Genomic DNA, 27,011 nt, shown 5'->3' on the forward strand with positions numbered 1-27,011 from the left:
CCCCCTTCGAACCCGGAAGCGGGAGAGAGGCTGCCGATGCGCGGACGTTTCGGGAGGAGGGAGCGGGGCGGCCCAGGTTCGCTCGGCCGCGCGCCCCGCCCCTCGGAGGCCGGCGGTCCTGTGCGTCCCCACAGCCTGCTGCGCCTGCGGGTCCTGAGCGCTCCGGCCGCCGGCCCCGCGCGGGCCAAGGCACCTCCCCGGCCCGCTCCGGTACTGGAGGGAAGAGCCGCCTTGGGGAGGAGGGAAGAGGACGTGGGGGCGGCCACGGCTGGTGAGGGATGAGCAAGGCCCTGGGAAGCGGGGGTGTGGTGTGTGATGTGTATGGGGTTGCAGGTGAGTGTGTATGTATGTGTGTGAGCTGCTGTCCCAGTCGGTGTGACTTTGTGAGTGGGCCGATCCTTGTGACCATGCACGTGATCACATGTCCGTGTGTGTGTGTGTGTGTGTGTGTGTGTGTGTGTGTGTGTGTGTGTGTGAGAGAGAGAGAGAGAGACCGAGAGACAGGGAGACAGAGACTGAGCTCACGTCTGGGTTCATGGGGGTGGTCGATGTGCCTGTGACCCTGCCTTTGTGTGGCTGTCACCGGTGGGACTGGGAGAAGATGGGGGTCCGTGTGGAGGTCGTCTAGGGTGAGGGTGGGGCGCCTGATCAGGGCATACTCCTGTAATCCCCTCCTGGGGCTACGCTGCTGCAGCCCAGGAACATGTTTTCCAGTAAACTTTTAAGAACTCTGAGCGGAGACCAGTTATTTTGGAGATTGGGCCTCAGCCTGAAAGTGACAAATGACTTTGTCATTGCTGAGTAGGGCCAGGTGTGAGACTTGTCTAGAGTCTCTCACTTTTCCTCTTCTCGTTTTCCTGGGGAGTTGTGAGTTCTTGCTTCTCCACCTACAATGTTGCAGCTCCTGTTAGCACAAAGGAGTAACTTAATAGCTGTGTGCAATATTCCAAAAGCTTTTATACCAAGACAGAACAAGGTGAGGTGTCACAGAAGAAATGTCAAGTAGGCAACTTTTCCTCCCATGAGGTTTAGAAGATAATGAAAGAGATAAGTCTTCCCCTGAAGATATCTAAAAAAAAAAGATAGCTATTTTCTGATGTGGTAAGGCACGGGCAACTTGCTTTAAAAAGCCAATTGCTTCTCCTGGAGACTCTCAGGTTCAATATTTTGTTATTGTGGTGTTAATAATAATCATAGATTGTGCATATGTAGCTCAACTACAGATTGAGATAAAGGTTCAGAAAACCTCTGAGTAGTTAAGCTAGTTATGTGACAAACATTGGTAAAGGTGATTTCATTGACTGTAAACTGGCAGGTTCTGCAGAAACTGAGACATAAATGTTGGTAATTCTTGGTGCACACTCACAACTGGCAGTTTTATTGACAAGCAGCTCTAGGGAGGACCAGGTGGCCAAAGCATTCCTGGAGGAGGGGCTTCCTTGGGCAAGATCAAGGCTAATCTCTGCAGCCCTTTCCCTACCAGCATGACAGGTGCTTTCGTTTTTGTGAAGAATTGAATTGTGAGAGATCAGATCAGTGTTGAGCTCATGGTCTACATTCTTTCTTTTTTTAATACCAACCAGTTTGGTCACAATCTCGGTTAACCTTTTTTGCCATATACAGAATGTTCTTCTTGTGACTTGGAAAAGTATACCCCTTCAGTGAATGAAAGAGAGTTGGGAGAACAAACTTCCCTTTCATACTGCTCACAGCTGCTTTCCCTTTGCAGCAGTGAGCTTTTTTTCACTTAGATGTCAGTTGGTCATATGCAGCATTTGCTATCTGTCTTACCTTTCATGTACTGCCAAACTAGCACAAGTGTTAAAATCACTTGCCTCTACAAAAATTTAGTCACAGGACTCTCTCCAGCAAGATTAGTTATAAAATGTTATGATGCTGGGTGGTTGTGAATAATATTGAGGACTGTGGTAAGGAATATTTTTCTATTTATTGCTATGGGAAGAAGTGGATGACAGTCAATGTATGTGCCTGTGTAGAGTAGTTTGGTTAGTCCATTGCAGTTGATTGCAAACTATGAATAATTGTTTTATGTCAAGTTTGGTAAATCTAGAAGGAAGCTTTCTGCTTTTAATTAGCTAAGGTGTTTTATAAATGTATTGGGTAGATTTTTTAGTTTTTTATTTTTTGCTAAACATGTTTTTGATGTTTTCTTCTGTAAAATGGTAATTGTTTATAGTAATGCAATAATAAAAAAAGTCTCTGTTAGGAACTATTTAGGCGATATAGGAATATTTCAAGTCTGTCCAGGTTGAAAATATTCCAGAATTAACTATGTATGGTAGCTGCTTTCAATTAAAAGTGGTAAGCAGCTCAGAGAAAGGCTATAGTTCAAATGGCTAAGATTTTTAACATGTTAATATTTAAGAGAAAGTGGATATGCAAAGAATGATTTTCTTTATTTCAGTATGAATTAAAACTATATGTGTGTGCACAGTGATTTTCAGGATAGGACTGGCTAATGATTTTCTTGGTACTTTAGAGCAATTTATGATTTTAACAAATTTTTCTAAAAGTACCATCTTAGCATTGAGAGAAGAGACCATTATTATAATGTCAAGGTTGTAAATCAAATTTAATATTGGATCTCTACATTCACCATTTCCTTGGGGTTCAATTTAGTAATCCCTCAAGGTTAGAGATTAGCAGTTGAGACTGCTGAGTGCCCTGTGTGACTGAGGGAGATGTGGAGGTCCAAGGAGGAAGAGCTCCATTGGTTTTATTTATTTATTTTTAATATATTTTTTATTGATTTTAGAGAGGAAGGGAGAGGGGGAGAGAGATAAAAGCATCAATAATGAGAGAAAATCATTGATCAGCTGCCTCCTGCAAGCCCCACACTGGGGATCGAGCCAGCGACCCAGACATGTGCCCTGACCAGGAATTGAACTGTGACCTCCTGGTTCATAGGTCGACGCTGAACCACTGAGTCATGCCCACTGGGCGAGCTCCTTTGGTTTTAGAATCCCCTGCCCCTGCTCAGTCCAGAGAAGCCCCTCTAAAATGACAGCTCAGAGTCAGCCCAGAAATTAAATCCTAAGATCCCAAACTCATCCTAGCCCTCCTAGGAAATCTAGGCTTGCCCTGGGGTAGAACACAGGGTACATTGTAGGTATCTGAATCCTTCGAAACTAATGGGTGGAAGTTCCTTGTTTGGCAATAAGAATCTACAACAGGGAACTATAATTTCAGGTTTCTGTTATGACAACACACATGCCTGAGCAAAGAGACCAGCCTTTAAATGGAAGATGCTCAGCCAGTTCAACCCCCATAGTTGCCCAAGTTAGAAGGGACTCTAGGATTGCCTAGTTCAGTCTCCTTAGACATAGTCATTCATTTAGTCAACAGATAATGCCTGCTGTGTGCCAAGCACTGCTCTAGGTGTTGGAGATACCATGGTGAAACAGTCATAGGTGAGAAAACTAGCCCAAAGAGGGTCCGTGACTGTTCTGAGGTCACAGAACTATAAGAGCTAGAAATCACTAATCTCACTACAAAAGACCACACATTTTCTTGTAAAGGCACATGTTTTGTTTGGTTGCTAGTTCTAGTGCCTTCAAACCTACCCTCATGTATTATCATAGATCTTTGGAGGATATTAGATCATTTTTAATCACACTAATATGAATAGCAATTTTCCTGTATTTTGCATTAAGAACTACATGTGAGGTTCTGAAGTTATGTTCCACTACAGTTAGATTTATGGTATTTGGTGAATTGATCAGGAAGCAGGCTTACATTACCTCCTTTCTTTAGTGTGGACTGTCCCCTATAATTCTATCAGACAGGAATATCTTTATTTAGATGGATTAATAAGATATTGTCAAAAGATAGGGGATGGCACTGCACTTTGGAATCATTTAACTAGGACAGCAATCTGGTGTCAGAAAAGACTGTCCTGCATCTGGTCCTGACTCTGAATTAGCCATGGCATCTCTGTTTAGTCGTTTAAATTTTCTAGACCAGATTCCTCTTTTGAAAGAACCAGAGGTGTGAATAATTATCTCTCAAGGCCTCTTCCTGCTCTATGATTCTAGCATGTCACCAAATTGTTTTTTGTGCTTTAAGTATATATCAGCAAGTTAAAAATAGCTCATTTCCTCAGTTTTACCCTTTAAAGTATGCATTGTTGGTATAGCTAGACCAGACTGTACATTTAGTTCTCTTGTGAACATGAATTCTTGACATGAAACATCACATTCTTTTATTTCAGGGTTAACCTCCATTTCAGCTAATCATGGGAGAGATTAAGGTCTCTCCTGATTATAACTGGTTTAGAAGTACAGTTCCCCTTAAAAAGGTATGTATGGTTTTACTACACTTATTTCCAAAATCTTATATTGTTTTTGTATGTGATTTAGATGTTATGTCTTACAGTGTTTGAGAGTAAAGGTTATTGCCAAGTATCATGACTTTGGGTTTCAGAGCATAAAGTTTGCCCCTTCTCTGTCAAGTACAGTCAACTTTTGAGGCTCATTCAAGAGTAAAAGTGAATATAAATATACTCGTTATTTTATAATTACTTCTACATATTCAAGCAAGCAAGAATACGTGTACTTCTTAGTGTAGTTTAGTGGAAAGCTTACAGCAATAGCAACTATACAGTAAGGGCAATCAGATTCTATTATAAAGCATTTTTCTGTTCCAAAGATTTAAGATTTACATGGGTTACATTAGAGATCCTCTGTTAGCAATGATTTATTCACTCTGCCACGGTCATCTTCTGGAAACTTTATTTCCTGGGATGTCCAAAAGCACCAAACACTTATTTTGAAATTTTACTAATCACTCTGAGTCCCAGATTAATTCTAGATGTTTTGGGATCATATTAGACAAGGGCTGTTCACATCACAGAATAAAATCTTTGCTTATCTCCTTGCAAAAGTATTAAGAATACTATGACCTGACGATCATCTATGTCTCTGTTATTTTGTCAAGGTAGACAGCTGTGGAAGTATCATGCAAATTTGAATTAATAACAAAATTACTCTCCATATAAAAATTTGAGATACAGTTTTCCAAGTATAGACAGAATACCTGCTATATACCTGGCACTGTTGTAGGAAGTCCCTAGATATCTTATTTAATTTTTTTCAATAGTTTAACAAAGTGGGTAGTGGTGTGCCCATTTTATAGATGAGAAAACTGAGACTCACAGTGATTAGCTTGTTAAAGGTTGCCCACGTTAGAAGGGATTCTAGGATTGCCTAGTTCAGTGGTCGGCAAACTGCGGCTCACGAGCCACATGCAGCTCGCGAGCCGTGGTTTGCCGCTCTGTTGACTAATGAGTTTGCCGACCACTGGCCTAGTTCATTCTCCTTAGGACATAGTCACTCATTTAGTCAACAGATCATGCCTGCTATGTGCCAAGCACTGTTCTAGGCTAGTAGGGTTGGGATTAAAATCAAATTAGTCTGACTTCAGCCCTAACCGGTTTGGCTCAGTGGATAGAGCGTCGGCCTGCGGACTCAAGGGTCCCAGGTTCGATTCCGGTCAAGGGCATGTACCTGGGTTGCGGGCACATCCCCAGTAGGGAGTGTGCAAGAGGCAGCTGAATTGATGTTTCTCTCTCATCGATGTTTCTAACTCTCTATACCTCTCCTTTCCTCTCTGTAAAAAATCAATAAAATATATTAAAAAAAAAAAATTAGTCTGACTTCAGAGCTGGAAGTACTTGACTGATTACCAAAGGGAGCTCCCTTTCTTTTGCTCCCTGGGAAACCACTGCCCATGCCAAAAGGAGAAATGGCCTCTGGAGTCCCTCTACTTTGTCCCATCCCTCAGCTTAACTCATATGAGCTCCTCTTGATGGACTCACTTAACAAGCCGATCACCAGACCCAGAACAACCCAAACCTATCTAAATAGTCTAAGAAGCAGTTATAGGAAGTTGTTTTATTGATGTGATTTTCTGCAGTTGTCAGGTCAATTTGGCCCACAAAAGTCATGATAAATTTGCTTGATAAATTTTGTGGTGCTAGATTTTAAATTATCAAGCAGATATTGTGACTTCTAAAGGAATTCTGACAAAATTGCCATTCAAAGAACTCTGAGGAAGTTGAAGTGATAACCTTTGTATTTATGGCTTATAGTTAGAACATACTATGTCAATTATATCTCTGTAAAACTGGAGATGGGGCGGGGGAGAGAAATAAAAAAGAACATGCTATTTTTTGTTATTTGTCTTCCAAATTGGATTATTGAAATAATTTTCTAGAAAACTTTAGAGATCTTTTCTCATATGAATTTTATTACTACAAGATTGAGATTTACTGTGTGCACTGTCAAAGCCATTGATAGATTTTTATCACAATTTCAGCAAAAAGGCATGAAAAGCAAAAATGTGAGCAATAAAATACATAGGACATAAACATGCATGTGAGATACTGTTGTGACCACCTGTGGCCTGGGCACGTCCTAAAGGGGATTGTCAGGGCTCTCTGGACTTTGCCTTGTGCTGTTGTCTGCTCCCGGTAACGTCAGTGACCATGGTCAGTGTGCTGCCACCCAGAGTGACACCATGGGGTTCACAGCGCTGCCAGCTGGGAGATCTCCGAAAATTGGACCTGGAGGCTTTGAACTTTTTAATGTGAAAGTAGGGTGAATATTGATTTGCATTGGCAAAAGTTCAAACCATTAATGTGCTTTTCCAAATACCACCAAAAGTCAAAGAAAACAAAAACTAACACGCAGTGAATGATACTAATAGCTAACACTGATTGAACTCTGAGCATCTGCCAAACTCTGTGCTGAGCGCTTGAATAATCTCAGCTCATTTAAAGCTCATTGTTTTCCCCTGTTGGGTCAAGAACCATTAAATCAGGAGGGTTTCTGAAGACCTTCCTCCTTCCCACCCACTTTTTCCCCCCAAAAGCCAGTTTTTCCTGTACCCACTCCTCACACCCAACAGAATGATTTGAAACATTCTCCTGGGACAGTGACATCCACCCTGCCTATCCCTCCTCTCTGGCAGAAGTCTCGCCTTTGGAAGACTGTTCTAGATCAGGTTCCTGAAGCATCTCCTGAATGGTACCATCTCTATCTAGTTTCTCCCTAGAGCCTGAAGTCTTTCTCTCCCTTGCCTCCCCGGTTCACACTCTGACCCTGTGGATCCCAGTCAGTCCTCTGGGCCAGCACTGGAGAATGATTCTGCAAACTGCCCTCCTACACACACACACACACATACACACGCACACGCACATACACACGCACACGCACACATAAGGGGAAGAAACAAGATGCCATGTACAGAGTTTACTGTTTAGTGGTAAACAAAATAGACTTCATATAATCATAAATGGAAAGGAAAATTAAAAAGCTGGTAGAAAAAGCAGCTCTTTGGAGGAGTATAGAGCAGTTTTGTGGAATATTTCCTTAGCACCAAAGAAGGAAAAGGAGACCAAAGCAGTTTATTTTACGTACTACTCTGGCGTGACCCCTCCCCCCAGGTTACCTTTTAACAAACAAGGCAGTGGTATTAAAATTGTCAGCAAAATTATAGTGTGAAGTTAACAATACAAAAACCAAATCTGTAAGACTTTCCTTTATTTTTTATAACTTTCCCTCTAGATCATCGTGGATGATGATGACAGTAAGATATGGTCGCTGTATGATGCAGGTCCCAGAAATATTAGGTGTCCTCTCATATTTCTCCCCCCAGTCAGCGGAACTGCAGATGTATTTTTCCAGCAGATTTTGGCTCTGAGTGGATGGGGTTACCGGGTGATAGCTGTAAGTATTATTGATTCCGTATTCCAGTTCAGGTCCACATTTTGTGGGGGGTTTTGTGCTTCTATTTCTGATCAACTATAGTGAAGGGCACATTTTTTATTGAGGTAAGGTACTGTTTTCCTTTTTTAAAATGTGAGATGAAGCCTTTCGAAGGAAGGTGGTATAATACACAGACATACAGAGATGCAAAGGGGACAAACCTCCGTCGGAAGCTTTCTGCACTCCCAGCTTCTCTGTGCATTCTCTCCTGTCCCTCTTCTCACAAGTCTGATCAGTAGGAAGCATTGTTGTTGTTTGTAGATGAAGAAACTGAGATCCAGGCTATTTTAGTGATTACACAGCCAACAGGTGGTGGAGGGAGAACCAAGCTCAGTCTTCTGACTCCATTTCCCCTCCTCGTTTATTACACCACTGCTTTCAGGGGAGGTGAGCATGGAATACTAGGCAGCAAAGAGATCTAACATTGGGTGACTGGAAGCTTCTTGAGTCTTCTCTGTGAAAGGTTGGTGGGGAAGACATTTCTTGGCGTGCCTCAACTGTAGGGACAATGGAGGGTGGTCTCTAACTTCCAAGGAAGGGAGGCTCTTTTGCTTTGGAGCTGGCAGTTGTTTCTGGGACCTGGGATAGTAACATGTAAATGGTACTTCCCATGGGACGACAGTTGCTGTTATACATTTTATTTACTGTCTTAACGGAAAGAAAACGTGGGCCAGATCTCTTCTCTTGGAAGGCAACCAAAAATTCTACTGAGGGCACCACCAACTGGGGCCACACAAAACAAATGAATTCCTCTTCCTGCTGACAGCCCTTGTCTTTCCTGAGAAAACTAGTTATTATCAGCAGGCACTGCCTGCTGCCTTCCTCCCAGGTCTTTTCTTCCCTGGTCAACTCCTCCAGATTCCTGAACCATTCCTCATATGGCACGTTGGAGTCTCTGCAACATAACCTCTCTTGTTCTGGGATTTCAGTAATCCCTCTTTGGGGACAGCCGTCCATGAGAGCAGGGTGGTAACCGCCCTCATCCCAGCCCTCTGCAGCTTCACACAGGACAGCCTTCCTGTGGCCACTGTGGGTCAGCCAGGGAGGAGACTGAGCACCCCAAGCTCTGTCCCTCCAAAGAGCGCTGTCGACAGCTGGCTTTGTTTATCCCTCTAAACTGGCATTTTTGATATTTTGCCTTCTGGCTGGATGTTCCTTCTTGCCCTGAAGCTGCTTGATGTGGGGTTTCCCTATTTCATTAGCTAGGTAATCAATCAAGAAAAGGCCAGCAGTGTTTCAAAATTACTTTGTTCTTTGAACAGAATGCCTAATCCCATGAGGTTTTGAAACTTATTAGGTGTTTGTTAGTATCTAGCAGTTAAAATGCACAGATACCTTTTTCATTTAAATTTTTAAGTGAAATCTACAATTCACATGCAGTTGTAAGAAATAATACACAAGATATCCCTTTTACACTTTGCCCAGTATCTTCCAATGGTCACATTTCCCAAAACATCGTACAATATCACAGCCAGGGTATTGATATTAATATAATCCATCCATCTTATTTAGATTTTTCCAGTCTTACTTGTACTAAGTTATGTGTGCAGTAAGTTGTATACAATCTTTTCACCTGTCCAGAGCACAGATCTTTTTAAATTAAAGGTTTTAGCCCTGGCCAGGTGGCTCAGTTGGTTGGAGTGTCGTCCCATAGCTTTCGGGTTCAATCCTGTATGGGAGGCAGCCGATCAATGTCTCTCTTTCTCCTTTCCTCTTGTCCTCTCCCCCCGCGCCCCCCCCCCCCCGCAATGGTTCTCTCTCTCATTGATTTCTCTCTCTCTCTCCCTTCCTCCTCCCCCTTCCTCTCTCTCTCATCTCTCTTTTAGGGTATCATCTTACTCAAATTCTCAATTTTCTGCTAGGAAGAATCTGTTCTCCATGCTGTCTCGAAATAGCAGAATCTTATCCACAAATGGAATTTTAATAGTAAAAGTAACACAAATTTTTAAAGTACATCAAATCTGAAATGATCCCATAATTTACATGGCAGTATTTATTCTAATGATTTATTAATGACAAAATGCATGTAAGTACTTAAAACAACAAGCCTGTCCGATGGGTTTTACATATTATTAAAGAGAGGGAATTATTAGGTGACAAGCCTGAGTTCCCTAGAAAAGAGTTAGTGACTTGTATTTCTTTTTGTCCTCTCATCATCAGCATTAATAGATGGGTGACTTAGGGTCAAGCACCATACTTTTTTGGTCACAAAATAAAAAGTTCAAGAAATCATACAGACTAAGTCAATTTAAAAAAAGGAACAATTTTATTGAATGCTCCCTTAAAGAAATACTACACAAAAGAGAGGGAGCTCTCCTTAGATTTTGTTTCTAGTTCTCCTGAGCCATAACTCAGAATGAATTTAGATTTAAGGAGAAACAGTATTTCTTTACATGATGGATTCTGCTCTGTGCACCTTTGAACCTCAGAGTTTCTCAGCTATTTGGAAAGGAAATTGATGTGAGTTGAAATTGTTATTCACATAATATCACTAGAATGTGCTTACTTTTTATTCTTCTTAAAATTGGTCTGTTAGATAAAATGTGAATTTTGAAGTTTAGGAAAAGGTGAGAAACATTTTCACATATTTTGAATAAGGAGCAAAACTTGAGCAACTGAGAAATGCTATGAGAGTCCTAAATTTTTCAGATATATATGAGTTATAAAAATAATAAATTGTTTTATTATTTCAGTTGCAATATCCAGTTTATTGGGACCACCTTGAATTCTGTGATGGATTCAGAAAGCTTTTAGACCATTTACAATTGGATAAAGTGAGTACCATGAAACTAATTACTTACGTGTGACTTTAATGCAACATTTGCATTATAAAGCCTGGTGTTGTTTTTCTCTGATTTTTTAAATAAAAGCTCTTTTGAGATAAAAGTCACATATCATACAGTGTACCCCTTTTCAAGTCTATAATTCAAAGATTTTTAGCATATGTACAGATATCTGCAGTCATCATCACAGTCAATTTTAGAACACTTTTTTCACTCCAAAAAGAAACCCCATACTCAGCAGTCACTCCTCACCGACCCTCCCCCTAACCCTGGCAAGCTACTCTATTTTCTGTCTCTATGGATTTGCTGTTCTGGATGTTTTGTATAAGTGAAATCATACTATATGTGGTCTTTTCTGACTGGCTTCTTTAGGTTCATCCGTGTTGTAGCACGTATCACTACTTCATTTCTTTTTATTGTCAAATAATATCCCATTTATGAATATAGCACTTTTTGTTTATCCATTCGTTAGTTGGTGTACATTTGGATTGTTTCCAGAATATTTGGCTATTATAAATAATGCTGTACAACTTTTGGTGTGGACATGTTTTCAGAGTGGAATTACTGAATCATAGTGTTTGGGAGTTTTTTAAATATGTTTTAATTGATATTTAGAGAGAGGAAGAGAGAGGGATAGAAAGATAGAAACACTGATTAGAGAGAAACATCATCGATCAGCTGCCTCCTGCACACCCTCTGCAGACCCCCTACTGGGGATCGAGCCTGCAACCCTGGCATGTACTCTGACTGGAAATCGATCTGGTGAACTCTTGGTCCGTGGGTCTATGCCTAACCACTGAGAAACAACAGTTTGGGCCTGAATCATAGTTTTCTTAAACAGAAACTGCCAAGTGGTTTCATTTTCTAATGTAATCTGTGAAGAGTATTTCTTTAACTTGTATGATTTGTACGCACAGTTGTATTGTTTTTCGAGGGGTGCATAAATTGCATTTAAGTACAATATTTCCTAAAATTCTAACTGCAATAGATAGTTTAGTCTGTTGGCCAGTAGTGACATTCTCTTCTGCGGTTGGTGACAGTTAAAACAATGGGGTGTTGTTTTTTATATTTATGTTCAGGATTAATCATTGTTATAAGATCCTCCTTGTGCTTGTTTACAATTAGGTTCATCTTTTTGGGGCTTCCTTGGGAGGCTTTTTGGCTCAGAAATTTGCTGAATACACTCACAAATCTCCCAGAGTCCATTCCCTCATCCTCTGCAATTCCTTCAGTGACACCTCTATCTTTAATCAAACTTGGACTGCAAACAGGTAAGGACGTAAACATTTGGCCAAAATTGTTACTATTTTTGTTTAATAGAATTTTGGAAATGTTGGCTTTTGTGGATGTTCTTGGTGCACCAGGGAGGGAAGTCATTTCTACTTCTGTCTTCTGAAACTGCCCTGGCTTTTAAAATTAGAAATAGTCATCTTTGCAAAAGAAAAGAATTGAATGAACTCTGAATTCAACTATTTCATTTACTCTAAATTATTGTGTAGCTTTGTGTAATATGCATTCATAAGCTCTTACAGTTTCTCTTTGGTGCAAATGCAGCTATTTTTGTGTTCTACATGTTGCACTTATTATTTTATGTAAACACTAGAGGCCCGGTGCACGAAATTTGTGCATTTGAGAGGGAGGGTCCTTCAGCCCAGCCTGCGCCCTCTTGCAGTCTGGGAGCCCTTGGGGGATGTCTGACTGACAGTTGGTTGGACATCCTTAGCGCTGCTGAGGAGGCGGAAGAGGCTCAGGCCACCGCCGCTGCGCTCGCCAGCTGTGAGCCCAGCTTAGGGTTTCTGGCTGAGCAGCACTCCCCCTGTGGGAGTGCACTGACCACCAGGGGGCAGCTCCTGTGTTGAGTGTCTGCCCGCTGGTGGTCAGTGCGCATCATAGCGACTGATTGTTCCACCGTTCAGTCGATTTGCATATTAGCCTTTTATTATATATGATTCTATGTATTGACTGAAATGGTTTCTTTAGGCATTTGGCTTCTCCTAGTTTTTCATCGTATTCTATCGTAAATCTTTGTACAAATTACTTTTTTCCTTCCCTTTCTGGGTTACTTCCTTTAGATATGTTCCCCAAAATGGATAGAGTAGAGCAGGGGTGGGGAATGTCATTTGGTCTGGCCCTGCCAAGGCATTAGGGGTGAGTTAATTAAATATTTGACCAAACATAGCAGGCTAATTTTTAAGTTGATAATTTGTATGGCCTGCGAATGATGTTATAAATATACAAATGGCCCTCGGCAGAAAAAAGGTTCCCATTCCTGGAGTAGAGCATTTAGTCTGTCACCAGATGATCTGCAGGTCATGACACTTAATGTTCATCTGCTTTTCAGAAAGATGGGGATGGTGGACTGCTTTGTGGGGCAACCAGGGGTGTACCTGCTCCCTCTGAGCTATCCTCTCATTGATTTTGTCATTTTAATTATTCTGATAGGGATCTAATGGTACCTTAATACTAGCTTAATATGCATTTCTTTCATTGCTAACAAGGCTAAGCTCTACCCTAAAACATAGCCCAGTGACTGAACATGCCTGTCTAATCAGGTTGGTTTTCACATAATGTTATAGGTAAACGATGTTTTCATGGCTTTCACATCTACTTAAGATTGCACTCTGTTATTTTCCTGAAGTCATCTCAGTAGTTTACTCAGCCTTCATGCAACGATTTCTTGTATACATTAGCTACAGGTACTTCATATCCAGGTGATGTACTAAAAAGTTCATTGATTTTTTTAAAAAAATAAATCTTTATTCAGATTATTACAATTGTTTCTCCTTTTTCCCCCCATAGCTCCCCTCCACCCGGTTCCCACCCCACCTTCTGCCCTTACCACCCCCCACTGTCCTCATCCATAGGTGTATGATTTTTGTCCAGTCTCTTCCTGAACCCCCCATACCCCTTTCCCCCTGAGAATTATCAGTCCACTCCCTTTCCATGCCCCTGATTCTATTATATTCACCAGATTATTCTGTTCCTCAGGTTTTTAATTCACTTGATTTTTAGGTTCACTTGTTGATATGTATTTGTTGTTCATAATTTTTTTTTTAAATATATTTTATTGATTTTTTACAGAGGGGAAGGGAGAGGGATAGAGAGTTAGAAACATCGATGAGAGAGAAACATCGATCAGCTGTCTCCTGCACACCCCCTACTGGGGATGTGCCCACAACCAAGGTACATGCCCTTGACCGGAATCGAACCTGGGACCTTTCAGTCCGCAGGCTGACGCTCTATCCACTGAGCCAAACCGGTTTCGGCTGTTGTTCATAATTTTTATCTTTACTTTTTTCTTCTTCCTCTTCTTTAAGAATACCTTTCAGCATTTCATATAATTCTGGTTTGGTGGTGATGAACTCCTTTAGCTTTTTCTTATCTGTGAAGCTCTTTATCTGCCCTTCAATTCTGAATGATAGCTTTGCTGGGTAGAGTAATCTTGGTTGTAGGTTCTTGCTATTCATCACTTTGAAAATTTCTTGCCACTCCCATCTGGCCTGCATAGTTTCTGTTGAGAAATCAGCTGACAATCGTATGGATGCTCCCTTGTAGGTAATTAACTGTTTTTCTCTTGCTGCTTTTAAGATTCTCTCTTTGTCTTTTGCTCTTGGCATTTTAATTATGATGTGTCTTGGTGTGGTCCTCTTTGGATTCCTTTTGTTTGGGGTTCTGTGAGCTTCCTGGACTTGTAAGTCTATTTCTTTCACCAGGTGGGGGAAGTTTTCGGTCATTATTTCTTCAAATAGGTTTTCAGTATCTTGCTCTCTCTCTTCTTCTGGCACCCCCGTAATTCTGATGTTGGTACGCTTGAAGTTGTCCCAGAGGCTTCTTACACTATCTTCAACTGTTTGGATTTTTTTTCTTTTTGCTTTTTCGGTTGAGTGATTTTTGCTTCTTTGTATTTCAATTCTTTGACTTGATTCTTGTGTTCCTCTAGTCTGTTGTTGAAATAAAAAATATTGTTGTATAATATTTTTTATTTCAGTCAGTGTATGTTTAATTTCTAGTTGGTCCTTTTTCATATCCTCGAGGGTCTTGTTATATTTATCGGCCTTTTCTAGGATATTCTTGAAAAGCCTTATAACCGTGGTTTTGAATTCTATATCCAGTCGTTTGTTTTCCTTCATTTCTTTCGTTTGTGATCTGTTTCTTTGACGCCACATTTTCACTGCTTCCCTGGGTTGGTAGGGTAGATTTGTGTGCTAGGTTTCCTATATGGCCCAGTGGGTCGGCCTCCCCAGTTAACCTGAGGTGGACACTCTTGGTGCACCCCTTTGTGGACTGTGTGTACAGCCTTGTTGTAGTTAAGTCCTGATTGTTGTTGGTATCACTGGGAGGAATTGACCTCCAGGCCAGTTGGCTGTAAGGATCAGCTGTGTCTATGCTGGGAGAAGTTCGGTGCTGGAGACAGCCTTATAGGATTAGACTTGCCAAATTACAATAGCCTCTGTGCTCAGCTTGGATGGGGTGGAGTCTCAGGGCGGAGCAGACAGTCTTGGCTTCCAGTCAGCCTTGCCCTTGCGCGTGCGCGCGCCTGCAGACCTCTGCCTTCCCCGGCTCCCGAGTCTCCGCCCGAGAGTCCAGATTCCCCCCACAAGAGCGTGGGTCCCCAGGGGCTCGCCTGGAACTGGAGTTCAGTGCAGTCAGAACTGGGGCTCAGTGCAGTCAGGAGCTTCTGACTCCCTTCCACTAGGGAAAGCCTGTGGCAACCTCCGCAGCCTTTGTGCACACTGCTGCGCGCGCCTCCAGACCCCTGCCCGCCGGGGCTCCCCCGGGTCTCCCCCGGGTCTCCGAGTCTCCAGGTGCCTTTCTCTCTACCTGACAGTCCAGACTCCCCCTGTATGAGCCTGGGTCCACGGGGTTTCGCCCGGGACTGGGGTTCAGTGCAGTCAGAACTGGGGTTCAGTGCGGTCGGGGGCTTCCTTCCCCCTTCCGCCAGAGAAAGTCAGCCAAGCTCTGAGCCGCCCTTCCTCTCTGCGCGCACAAAGACCCTTTGCCGTACCTCCAATTCTCTGTGAGCTTTTCTCTTTCCTTCTAGTTGTAGAATTTTCACTCAGCCAGCTTTCCTGTGGTTCTGGATGGTGTCCGTTCTGTCTTTTAGTTGTAGTTTTGAAATCATTGTGCGAGGCAGCAGTTTAGGTGCTTACCTATACTGCCATCTTGGTTTCTCTCTCATTGATTATTTTTGATGATTTTTTAAAATCTTCATCTGAGTACAGTTTTTTTTTCTTTTTAAATTTTTATTTATTGATTTTTTTTCAGAGAGGAAGAGAGAGAGAAATAACGATGTGTTGTTCCACTTATTTATGCATTCATTGGTTGATTCTTGTATGTGCCCTGACCAGGATTGAACCTTGCCAGGGGTCTTTCCCTGCATCTAGAAGCGTTCAGGAATCTGGAGAAGGGGCTGCAGTAAATTAATAAAGAGACTGGACATGAAATATAAATTTGGAAGGTATTCTTGCCAGGAGCCAGAGGAGACTTAGCTATAGTAACCAAGTTCTCCAAATCTCTGGACCCCTCGCTTTTTATTAACACAAATTGCCCTAAAGCAAAGCAAATATACATATCAAAAGTAAGGCCTGTTAAACAATAAAGTATTGTCAGGTTTGGGGAACTGCTTTTGGCTGTTCAGCAGCAGGTAATAATATATGCAGATTTTCAGGTTTGAGGAAATGCCTTCAGCTATTTCAGCAGCAGGTAATATGATTCAGCCCTGCTGAATATAGAAGCCCATCAACCTTTTGAAGACTTCTTGCATTTATTATGACATGCTGGAATTAGCCTCCAGCAGAACCTGCAATCTTGGTGTACTGGGATGATGCTCTAAGCAACTGAGATACCCAGCCAGGGCCTGAGGACATACTTTTATTGATGAGAGAGAGAGAGAGAGAGAGAGAGAGAGAGAGAGAAACATTTGTGAGAGAGTAAAACCAATTGGTTGCCTCCTGCACGTGCCCACACCAGGGATCAAATACATAACCTGGGTGTGTACCCTGACTGGAATTTGAACCCAAGACCTTTCCATGCACAGGAGGAAACTCCAACCAACTGAGCCAACCGACCAGGGCTGGATAATTTTTAATGTTTCAATTGTCAGAAGCCATTTTGTATTTTTTGCATATTAGCTACTTAAAAAAAAAATATATATATATATATATATATAGATCTCAGAGAGAGGAAGGGAGGGAGAGAAAGATAGAAACATTAATAATGACAGAGAGCCTTAGCTGGCTTGGTTCAGTGGGTAGAGCATCGGCCTGAGGACTGAAGAGTGCTGGGTTCAATTCTGGTCAAGAGCACATGCCTGGGTAGTAGGCTCAATCCCCAAATCAATGATGTCTCTCTCTCTCCCTCTCCCTTCCTCTCTGAAATCAATAAAAATATATTTAAAAATAATAATAATGACAGAGAATTATCAATCGGCTGCTTCCTGCACTCCCTCTACTGAGGATCGAGCCTACAACCCTGGCAATTGACCCGATTAGGAGTTGAACCATGACCTCCTGCTTCATGGCTCGACACTCAACCATTGAACCACACTGGCTGGGCATATTAGCTACTTTTTAACAAATATCTGAGCATTTCCTATGTGCCATACACTGAGGTCAAAGAGGTGAGCATAGACAACAGGGTCTACTCCCCTTAATGCATACCTAGGCATCAGGCCTTTTTAGAAAATAAGAAAGCTTTGGGGGTGAGGTGGAGAACTTAGATAAGTAAAAGACAGCCGACTATCCTTGTGAGGGAAGCTCAGCTTCCAACAAGGCCAATCTACTGAGAATATGCATCAGAAGGTGATCTGCACCTTTTACAAGTCATTTTCACTGTAGGCTTAGAGAAATTAGTGTTTTACCCTATATAATAGCTCTTAGCATTTGTAATTAATAGAATATCATTAATATAATTAATATCAACCAATTATTATTAATAGCAACCAAAAACCACATAGAAATTCATAAAGATGGAATTGCCTTGAATTAGACCAGTGGAATCTACTAGTAGCAAACTTTGGGAGGAACAATAACTCTCATTTTGCTAATTTGAAATCTGTTTTGAAATATCCGTCAATCCAAAGATGATGTAAATGTGAAAGTTGATGTCTTAGGTTTTCCGTCTTCTATAAGACATAGGTTAGCACTGGAAATATGGTTTAGCAATTAGGAAAAAAAAAGTCTTGGAATCATTAGAATGTCAACCTTGGTAAAGTTATTTTGAAATATCTATATGTATAAAAGGCTAATATGCTAAGTATACGACCGATCAGCCAGTCGCTATGATGCACACTGGCCACCAGGGGGCAGACACTCAATGCAGGAGCTGCCATGATGCGCACTGGCACCGCGGACCTGGCACCTACAAAGCAACACTCAGCTTCCCCCAAGTGGGACACAGGCCCCACCACCACCCCAGAGCGACAGCCCACAAAATCGCAGCCGACACTGCTGAGACCCCATGGAACAAAATGTGGCCCACAGCCCAGCCCAGCCTGGAAACAGTCACTGTGGGCGCTGGGTAATGATGTCACATAGCAACGCCTGGCTTCTTCCCCCTAGCAATGGCTAGCCTCCTTGCAGTTTCTCCAGCCCAGGAACATGACTTGCTTTATAGCCAGGGGCCAACATTTCACACTTTAACCAAATGCCTGTGAAGCATTTTCCCATGCCTCATCTCATTTGATCCTCACAGAAGTCCTGGAATAGGTAGATAGGAGACTTTGTGGGATCCTATTTTCTTTTCATTAGCCAGAAAACAGAGATTTAGAAAGTTTAGAAACTTGACCCGACTGAAAAGAATTAAGAAATGGTGCACCTTGAAGATGACTTCAGGTTTTCTCACTGCACATAATATAGTCAAACACTGCTACAGTTAAATATTTTACCCTTTGTTCTCCCTGCGTGATCTACAATAATAATCTGCTTTGCGTTGATATTTACTGCTGTATTGCTAACAATTACCTGAAAGAGAAGTTGGGGTGCTTCACTAGGCTGGAAAAAGGTTAGCTAAATCAGAAAGCTGGTCTAATTAAGCAAGTTTATTCTATAGTTATAAAAGGCTAAGTTGACTCACGCATGCACGATACATATAAAGCTCTCCCTGGCGCCAATTGTACGTGTGTGTTTTGATCTGTCATTGTCGATTGTGAATTTGGTTGACACTTCTATTATAGAGAAAGGGCGAATAGCGATATTAAAATATTTCTTCTAATTTATTTCCTTTCAATGTGCACAGATCTATGCACCCGGCCTCTAGTCACTTACAATTATTTAAATCCTCAAAAGTTTAGTCATATTAAGCATAATTCTTTGGGAGCTTGGGAAAGTGTATATAGAAACAAGATGCTGAGCACTTTGAAAGAAGGGACTAGGTCTTTTTAGCTCTAGATCCTAAGTAGCTAATATAGCAACACTTCAGGGTTGAATAAATATTTGCTATTTATGTATAGTCTTGGAAGTTTAAATTATCAGGTCTTTGTTTTACAGCTTTTGGCTGATGCCATCATTTATGCTAAAAAAAATAGTTCTTGGAAACTTTTCATCTGGCCCAGTGGACCCTGTGATGGCTGATGCCATTGATTTCATGGTGGACAGGGTAAGGATTGTAGTATTGGGGTGGTGACAACTTATACTGGGAGTTTTCATGTTTCCTTGGTTCCTAAAGAAACATCTGTCTCATTGAGGATGTATTAGAGGTGCTTATTGAGTAGCCTTCCGTACTAAATTAATATATCCAAAAGATATTACTGCTGGTAATTCCTCAGAATCATTGTGGGGATCTTTTCAAAATACAGATTCCAGACCATCAAACTGAAATTCCTGGGCATGGGATCTGGGATTTCTGTATTTTTATTCCATTACCCACTCCTACCTTCTCAAGGTGAATCTGATGTAGCAGCTCTATAGGCTTGCATTTATTTATTTACTAGAGGCCTGATGCATGAAATTCATGCAAGGGGTTTGGCCCTCACAGCCCCGGCTTCCTCCTGAAGGTCCTCTGGAAGATCATCTGGAAGGTCATTCAGCTGTCCGGTCTAATTAGCATATTACACTTTTATTATAGACTAGAGGCCCAGTACACAAAATTCATGCATGGGGGGTGTATTCCTCAGCCTAGCCTGCACCCTCTCCAATCTGGGACCCCTCGAGGGATGTTCGGCTGCCTGTTTAGGCCCGATCCTGGAGGGCAGTTGGACATCCCTCTCACAATCCAGGACTGCTGGCTCCCACTCGCCTGCCTGCCTGCCTGATTGACCCTAACCGCTTCTGCCTGCCAGCCTGATCAGCCCCTAACCACTCCCCTGCCAGCCTGATCGATACCTAACTTCTCCCCTGCCAGCCCAATTGCCCGTAACTGCCCTCTCCTGCCGACCTGGTCACCCCTTACTTCCCTCCCCTGCTGACCTGGTTGCCCCTAACTGCCCTCCCTTGCTAACCTGGCCCCCCCCACCTGCCCTCCCCTGCAGGCCTGGTCCCCCCCACCTGCCCTCCCCTGCAGGCCTGGTTGCCCCCAACTGCCCTCCTCTGCCAGCCTGGTCACCCCTAACTGTCCTCCCCTCAGGCCTGATCGCCCCTAACTGCCCTCCCTTGCTGGCCTGGTCCCTCCCAACTGCCCTTCCCTGCTGGCCTGATCGCCCACAACTGCCCTCCCCTGCTGGCCATCTTGTGGCGGCCATCTTGTGTCCACATAGGGGCAGACATCTTTGACCACATGGGGGCAGCCATCTTGTGTGTTGGAGTGACGGTCAGTTTGCATATTACTCTTTTATTAGATAGGACTAGAGGCCCGGAGCACGAAATTCGTGCACTGTGCGGGGGGGGGGGGGTGACCCTCAACCCAGCCTGCACCCTCTCCAATCTGGGACATCTTCTCACAATCAGGGACTGCTGGCTCCCAACCGCTCACCTGCCTTCCAGCCTGATCACCCCCTAACCACTCCCCTGCCTGCCTGATCGATGCCTAACTGCTCCCCTGCTGGCCCGATTGCCCCCAACTGCCCTCCCCTGCTGGCCTGATTGCCCCCAACTGCCTTCCCCTGCTGGCTCTGTAACCCCCAACTGCCCTCCCCTGCCAGCCCGGTCACCCCCAACTGCCCTCCCCTGCTGGCCTGGTTGCCCCCAACTTCCCTCCCCTGCTGGCCTGGTTGCCCAAAACCACCCTCCCCTGCTGGCCATTTTGTGGCGGCCATCTTTGACCACATGGGGGTGGCCATCTTGTGTGAGGGTGTGGGAGTCAATTTGCATATTATCTCTTTATTATATAGGATTTTTAAATTTTTATTTATTGATTCTTTTAGAGAGAGAGAAGAAGGGAGAGAAACATCAATTTGTTGTTCTACTTATTTATGTATTCATTGGTTGATTCCTGTATGTGCCCTAACTGGGGATCAAACCTGCAACTTTGGCATATCCAGACGACGCTCTAACCAACTGAGCTACCCAGCCAGGACTAGTCTTGCATTTAGAAACTACTGGGCTAGTTAATATTTCTGAGGTCTTATCCAGCTCTAAGATCTCCTAAATGTTTATCTGTTGTCTTTTTTGTTGTTGTTAAACCTCATCTAAGGATATTTTTTCCATTGATTTTTTTAAAGAGTGGAAAGTAGCAGGGGAGGGAGGAGAGAGAGGAGAGAGAGAAACGTCGATGAGAGAGAAATGTCGATGTGAGATAGATATTGATAGGTTGCCTCCCATACGCACCCTGACCTGGGCCAGGGATCGAGCCTGCAACTGAGGTACATGCCCTGGACTGGAATCGAACCTAAAGCCCTTTAATCCGTGGGCCGCCATTTATCCACTGAGCCAAACTGGCTAGGGCTATCTGTTGTCTTTGAGCTACGGGAATTGGCTTGCTGCCCATGGGCATGGAGTTGAAAAAGCAGTTCAGGTGGAAGACTAGGAAAGGCCAGGTTCCCAGAACAGAAAAATGCCACCACTGGAGAGGCCTCGTTGATGGCTCTCAAATACATGTGTTTCCTTGTCAGTGACCTTCCTGGCCCCCTGACACATGATCCCTCTTTTATAAGCACAAATATTATCTGTGGATTTAATGGAAATGTGAAAAACAAAATTAATTCAAAAACTCTTTACCTGTGTTTCTTTCTGTAGCTGGAAAGTTTGGGTCAGAGTGAACTGGCTTCAAGACTTACCCTGAATTGTCAAAATTCTTATGTGGAACCTCATAAAATTCGGGACATCCCTGTAACCATCATGGATGTAAGCTTTCTTTTAAGTGAAATAGATGCTTTATCTTTTTAAATGTGTATGTCAAGATCCTCCTCATAATTATTTTATAATTTTCTCAATGTTCTTCAAAGGCAGCTTGGATTTTTTAAAAAATCTCTTCAGCTTCCTTAATTCCAAAACAATCTGTTTATTCTTTATCCTCTATTTTTCCTGGCAGGGATAACACAATCGAAATCAGAATAAATTTAAACAAACGTGGTAATTCTTACCCATTTTGGTATATTTATTTTTATTCTTATTAACAGATATTACACTTTAGCTATTATACATCTGGGCGTAAAGAGAAGGTGCCTCAGGAGGGCAGCAAATCAAGAATCCCATAAAGTCTAATTAGTGCAAAAATTTCTTATATTTTGCCGAAACCGGTTTGGCTCAGTGGATAGAGCGTCGGCCTGCAGACTGAAGGGTCCCGGGTTCGATTCCGGTCAAGGGCATATACCTTGGTTGCGGGCACATCCCCAGTGGAAGGTGTGCAGGAGGCAGCTGATCGATGGTTCTCTCCCATCGATGTTTCTAGCTCTCTATCCCTCTCCCTTCCTCTCTGTAAAAAATCAATAAAATATATTTAAAAAAAAAAAAAAAAAAAAAAAAAAAATTTCTTATATTTTTGAGTTATGGTAAATTATACATAATAAAATTGACCACTTTAACCATTTTTGAGTGTACAGTTCAGTGGCATTAAGTGTATTTACAGTGTTGTACAGCCATCACCATTATCTAGTTCTAGAACTTTTCATCATCCCAAACTGAAACTCAGTACCCAGTAAACAGTAATTCCCCATTGCTCCCTCCTCCTCGTCCCTGTAGCCAGGTTGTAGCATGTATTAGCATGTCATTCCTTTTTAAGGCTGAATAATATTCCATTGTAAGTGTATACCTCATTTTATTTATCCATTCACCTGTAGATGAACATTTGGGTTGTTTCCACCTTTTGGTTATTGTGAATAATGCTACTCTGAACATGGGTGTGCAAATGTCTGAGTCTGTACTTAAATTCTTTTGGGTATATACCTAGAAGTGGAATTGCTGAGGTCATATGGTAACTCTGTGTTTAGCTTTTTTTTTTTTTTCTTTTTTTTTTAAAATATATTTTATTGATTTTTTACAGAGAGGAAGGAAGAGGGATAGATAGTCAGAAACATCGATGAGAGAGAAACATCGATCAGCTGCCTCTTGCACACCTCCTACTGGGGATGTGCCCGCAACCAAGTTACATGCCCTTGACCGGAATCGAACCCGGGACCTTTCAGTCCGCAGGCTGACGCTCTATCCACTGAGCCAAACCGGTTTTGGCTGTGTTTAGCTTTTTGAGACACCACGATATCGTTGTCCACAGTGACTATACCATTTTACATTTCCACCAGCAATGCACCAAGGTTCCAGTTGTTCCATATCCTCACCGACACTTGTTATTTTCTGTTGTTTTGATATTGGCCATCCCTGTGGATATAAAGTGGTATTTTATTGTGGTTTTGGCTTATACTTTTTTTATATATATATTTTATTGATTTTTTACAGAGAGAAAGGGAGAGGGAGAGGGATAGAGAGTTAGAAACATTGATGAGAGAGAAACTGCCTCCTGCACACTCCCCACTGGGGATGTGCCCGCAACCAAGGTACATGCCCTTGACCGGAATTGAACCTGGGACCTTTCAGTCCGCAGGTTAACACTATCCACTGGGCCAAACTGGTTAGGGCTTGGCTTATTCTTTTTAAAAAATATCATATAACTATCTTGCCTCAAAAATAGATTTATTCTTAAATTCAAATAACAGGGTATTTTAAAAAGTTGATTTTTGTCAGAAAATTATTCATGATAAGCATGATAACTTGTTTTCATTTTCCACTGTAATCTCTACATTCTGACCTTCACCATGACACTGAGCAACCTTTAAGTACTCTCGGTGGAATGTCTGCTCCTCGCGGTGCATTTGATCTACTTGCTCATCTTTTAAAACTGCCCGCCACTTGGGTACATGGTCACTGAAAACTGTCTCTAAGCTTTAGCAACATGAGATGCATTTTTTTGTTTCTTTTAAATTACTTTTGAAAAACATTTTTGCATATGTGTATCAACATCGGTTTGTGTCGGCATTGAAAAATGTTTAGAATCATATGCCCCAAACTGCTAGCAATGGCCCCCCCTCCCCCCCCCCCAAGGACTTTTCCTCATACTTGTAAAATTTTTTTGGATTTTTTTTTTTTTTTTTTTTTTTTACTGAGCATATACTACTTATATAGTTGTTATTAACTAATAGTAAAATTTTAAAGTTCTTTGGGGTTTTACGATTTTTTAAAAATTAAACTGGCGCTGAAACCGGTTTGGCTCAGTGGATAGAGCGTCGGCCTGCGGACTGAAGGGTCCCGGGTTCAATTCCGGTCAAGGGCATGTACCTTGGCTGCGGGCACATCCCCAGTGGGGGGTATGCAGGAGGCAGCTGATCGATGTTTCTCTCTCATCAATGTTTCTAGCTTTCTATCCCTCTCCCTTCCTCTCTGTAAAAATATCAATAAAATATATAAAAAAAAAATTAAACTGGCATTTTTCAATAATGCCTGTTCACTATTAATATTCTATTAATTTAGTTAGCTATGTTTAAGGAAAAAGGAAATCATAGAAGAATTTCCTCCCCCTCCCTAACCCCCCCCCCCCCAAAAAAAATAAAGAGATTGCAGGAGACATTTGGCATCAAAATCTGTGGCTAATGTCTTACGTTGCATTGGAGTCGCTGGGGATCAGCAAGCAGAAGGAAGTGGCCCCTACTGCACCGGGGTTCAGCAGTGTCTCTTCATGGGGAAGAAATGCCTAGGGTGGCACTTTCCATGATGTGAAAAGAACATATTAAATTACCAGTAGGTTACAACCTTGTCTTTTTTCAAAAGGTATTTGACCAGAGTGCACTTTCAACCGAAGCTAAAGAAGAAATGTACAAACTGTATCCTAACGCCCGGAGGGCTCACCTTAAAACGGGAGGCAATTTCCCGTACCTGTGCAGAAGTGCAGAGGTGAATCTCTATGTACAGGTGCGTCCCAGCTTGGAACCCAGAGCACTTTGAACCCGACGTGTATGGTTTGAAACATAAAGCCTTTTTCTTTTTAATGTGGAGTAAGAGAACTATAGAATTCTCTGTAGGACTGAGGCATTGATTCAATAAAGCAAGTTTACATTAATAATTTATAGGATAATTTGAGCAGATATATTAGAGATCCCCAGGTGACTCTGCCCACCATCCCTCTTCTAAGAACAACAGGCCCACCCACCTCCACACACTGAAGCACCTTCTGGTAGGATGTGACCTTGCCGCCTGGACACGATGACGTCAGTCAGAGCAGGACACCAGAACTCCATGGGGTCAATCTGAGTTCCATGAAGTGACTTCTTCATCTATTTTTAATGCATTTTTAAAAAATTAACAAATTTCATCTATAAATACAGCACCTCTTCATCCTTTACCTAAATGGGTATTAGAATATCGGTGAGAAATGATTGTTTTTGACAATTTGGCAGAAAGTATTAAGAGTCTTTAAAAACAGCAACAGTCACGTCCTTTGATCTTGTCATCCCCTTGTGGAAATGGGTCCTAAGGAGAGGATCCTAAATACAGAAAAGCTTGATGCCCAGAGACATTCAGCATGGTGCTAGGCAGCACAGCCGAGACTGGGAAGGCCCTGCCTTGCAGCCGCAGAGGGAAGGGTGAACCCCTGCTCATGGAGCAGCATGCGCCACTTCAGATGTTTGTCAAGAGTTTGTAGGAACTTAGAGAGACTGGCTACATATTAAATGAGGAACAAAGATCCCAAACTGTGGTTTTTAAACATACTTTTTTGACATTTATGTCTTTTCCAATTTTTCTCTAATTAGTAGGTATTACTCTAATTTTAGAGGTACAAGACATTTACATACTATGGTGACGTTTAAATAATGTTTCTGCATTTCTACAGATACATTTGCTGCAATTCCATGGAACCAAATATGCGGCCATCGACCCATCGATGGTCAGTGCCGAGGAGCTCGAGGTGCAGAAAGGCAACCTCGGCCTCAGTCAGGAGGAGCAATAGCTGGCGCTTTTGCTGGTGATGACGAGTGACCCAGCATGTTCTTGTACCATCAGTGACATCAGTGCCCGCCAGTCAGCCTCTGCTCAGTTCATCAGGCTCACCGGTTATCACTGTTCGGAAGTAGGACTGATGGTCACCTTTGTGACAGGCGGCAGCTCTTCTAAGCCAGTGTAACTGTTCCCTCTTTGGTTTTTTAGCTTTTGAATTTGAAGAAGTACTTTTGAAGACTCCCATTTTAAGAATTGTGACAATTTTGCTACCAAAAGTCTTCACCATTGTGTACTTACGTGAATGTTTCTTTCAGAGGTTTGGATTTTGTGGGAGTTTTTCCTTGTCTTTATTTTTTCTTCTTTCCTTTCTTCCTTTTTATATCATTTGCTATAGATACTGCACATCCAGATTGTGTATCAGAAGGACATTGGTTGTTTCTGTGCTGTCTTGTTATAACTGTTACCAAAGTGCCAAGGTTGTCACCATACCGATTACTCTCCTGCAGAGCAACAACTTCCAATTCCAGTTATGCAAGTTGTTTTGAGGTTTAGCTGTTGTCTTTCTAGCTATTACAGTCATTTGGAATAAAAAATAAATTTCAGTGAGTGGCTTTTATGATTATTTTATCGGGCTACACAAACATAGGACTTTCTGAGAAGCAAGACCATGGTGTTTGCCAATTCAGGGTGACTTTAGGTAACTTACTTAATCTCTCTTAAGCACAGTTTGCTCATTGTAAAATAACAGTAGCTATCATTTATTGAGCTGCTACTCTGTACCAGGTACTTTTCAGACCTTCTTTTTCCCTCCTTAATGAAAAATTTTAAACACACATACAGTAGAGAAAATAATATAATGAACCATATCCCACTCACCTTGCTTCAAAAATTATCAAGTCATGGACAGTGCTGTCATCTCTTATCCCACCAGCCCTTCTTCCACACCTACTCCCGTCAGTGGATTACTTTAAAGCAATTTCTGATACCATATGATTTTATCTATAAGTATTTCCATAATGCCATTAACACATTTAACTGTTCACCAGAAATTCCTTCATATCATTAGTCAGTATTCCCATTCATGACTACCTCATAAACATCCTTTTATGGTTGACTTGTTCTAATTGGCTTCCATACAAAGTTCA

At 42.2% G+C, this 27,011-nt stretch overlaps 1 protein-coding gene across 6 annotated transcripts; it reads left to right on the forward strand.

Annotated features, from left to right (window-relative positions):
- On the forward strand, positions 1–26,481 carry SPG21 (SPG21 abhydrolase domain containing, maspardin). Of its 6 annotated transcripts, none has more exons than XM_080667425.1 (9): positions 1–271; positions 4,232–4,318; positions 7,587–7,748; positions 10,481–10,561; positions 11,696–11,841; positions 19,057–19,165; positions 21,679–21,786; positions 24,700–24,840; positions 25,760–26,481. In XM_080667425.1, exons 2-9 carry the CDS (start codon positions 4,256–4,258, stop codon positions 25,874–25,876), a joined length of 927 nt encoding a protein of 308 aa, XP_080523551.1. In that variant the 5' UTR covers positions 1–271; positions 4,232–4,255; the 3' UTR covers positions 25,877–26,481. The 6 variants fall into 6 exon arrangements, with proteins under 6 accessions (XP_080523551.1, XP_080523550.1, XP_080523554.1 ...); XM_080667424.1 differs by having other exon boundaries at positions 3–210; XM_080667428.1 differs by lacking the exon at positions 7,587–7,748 and having other exon boundaries at positions 9–271.
- The last annotated feature ends 530 nt before the right edge of the window (positions 26,482–27,011 follow it).

The sequence above is a fragment of the Plecotus auritus genome (assembly GCF_963455305.1).
Source record: "Plecotus auritus genome assembly, chromosome: 1".
NCBI lineage: Eukaryota > Metazoa > Chordata > Mammalia > Chiroptera > Vespertilionidae > Plecotus > Plecotus auritus.

Bases quoted from the DNA above. Each gene is read 5' to 3' on its own strand.
- SPG21 (XM_080667425.1), top strand. From the start codon at position 4,256: ATGGGAGAGATTAAGGTCTCTCCTGATTATAACTGGTTTAGAAGTACA. The intron at 4,319-7,586 runs GTATGTATGGTT...CTTTCCCTCTAG, and splicing joins GTACAGTTCCCCTTAAAAAG to ATCATCGTGGATGATGATGA. The intron at 10,562-11,695 runs GTGAGTACCATG...GTTTACAATTAG, and splicing joins ACCATTTACAATTGGATAAA to GTTCATCTTTTTGGGGCTTC.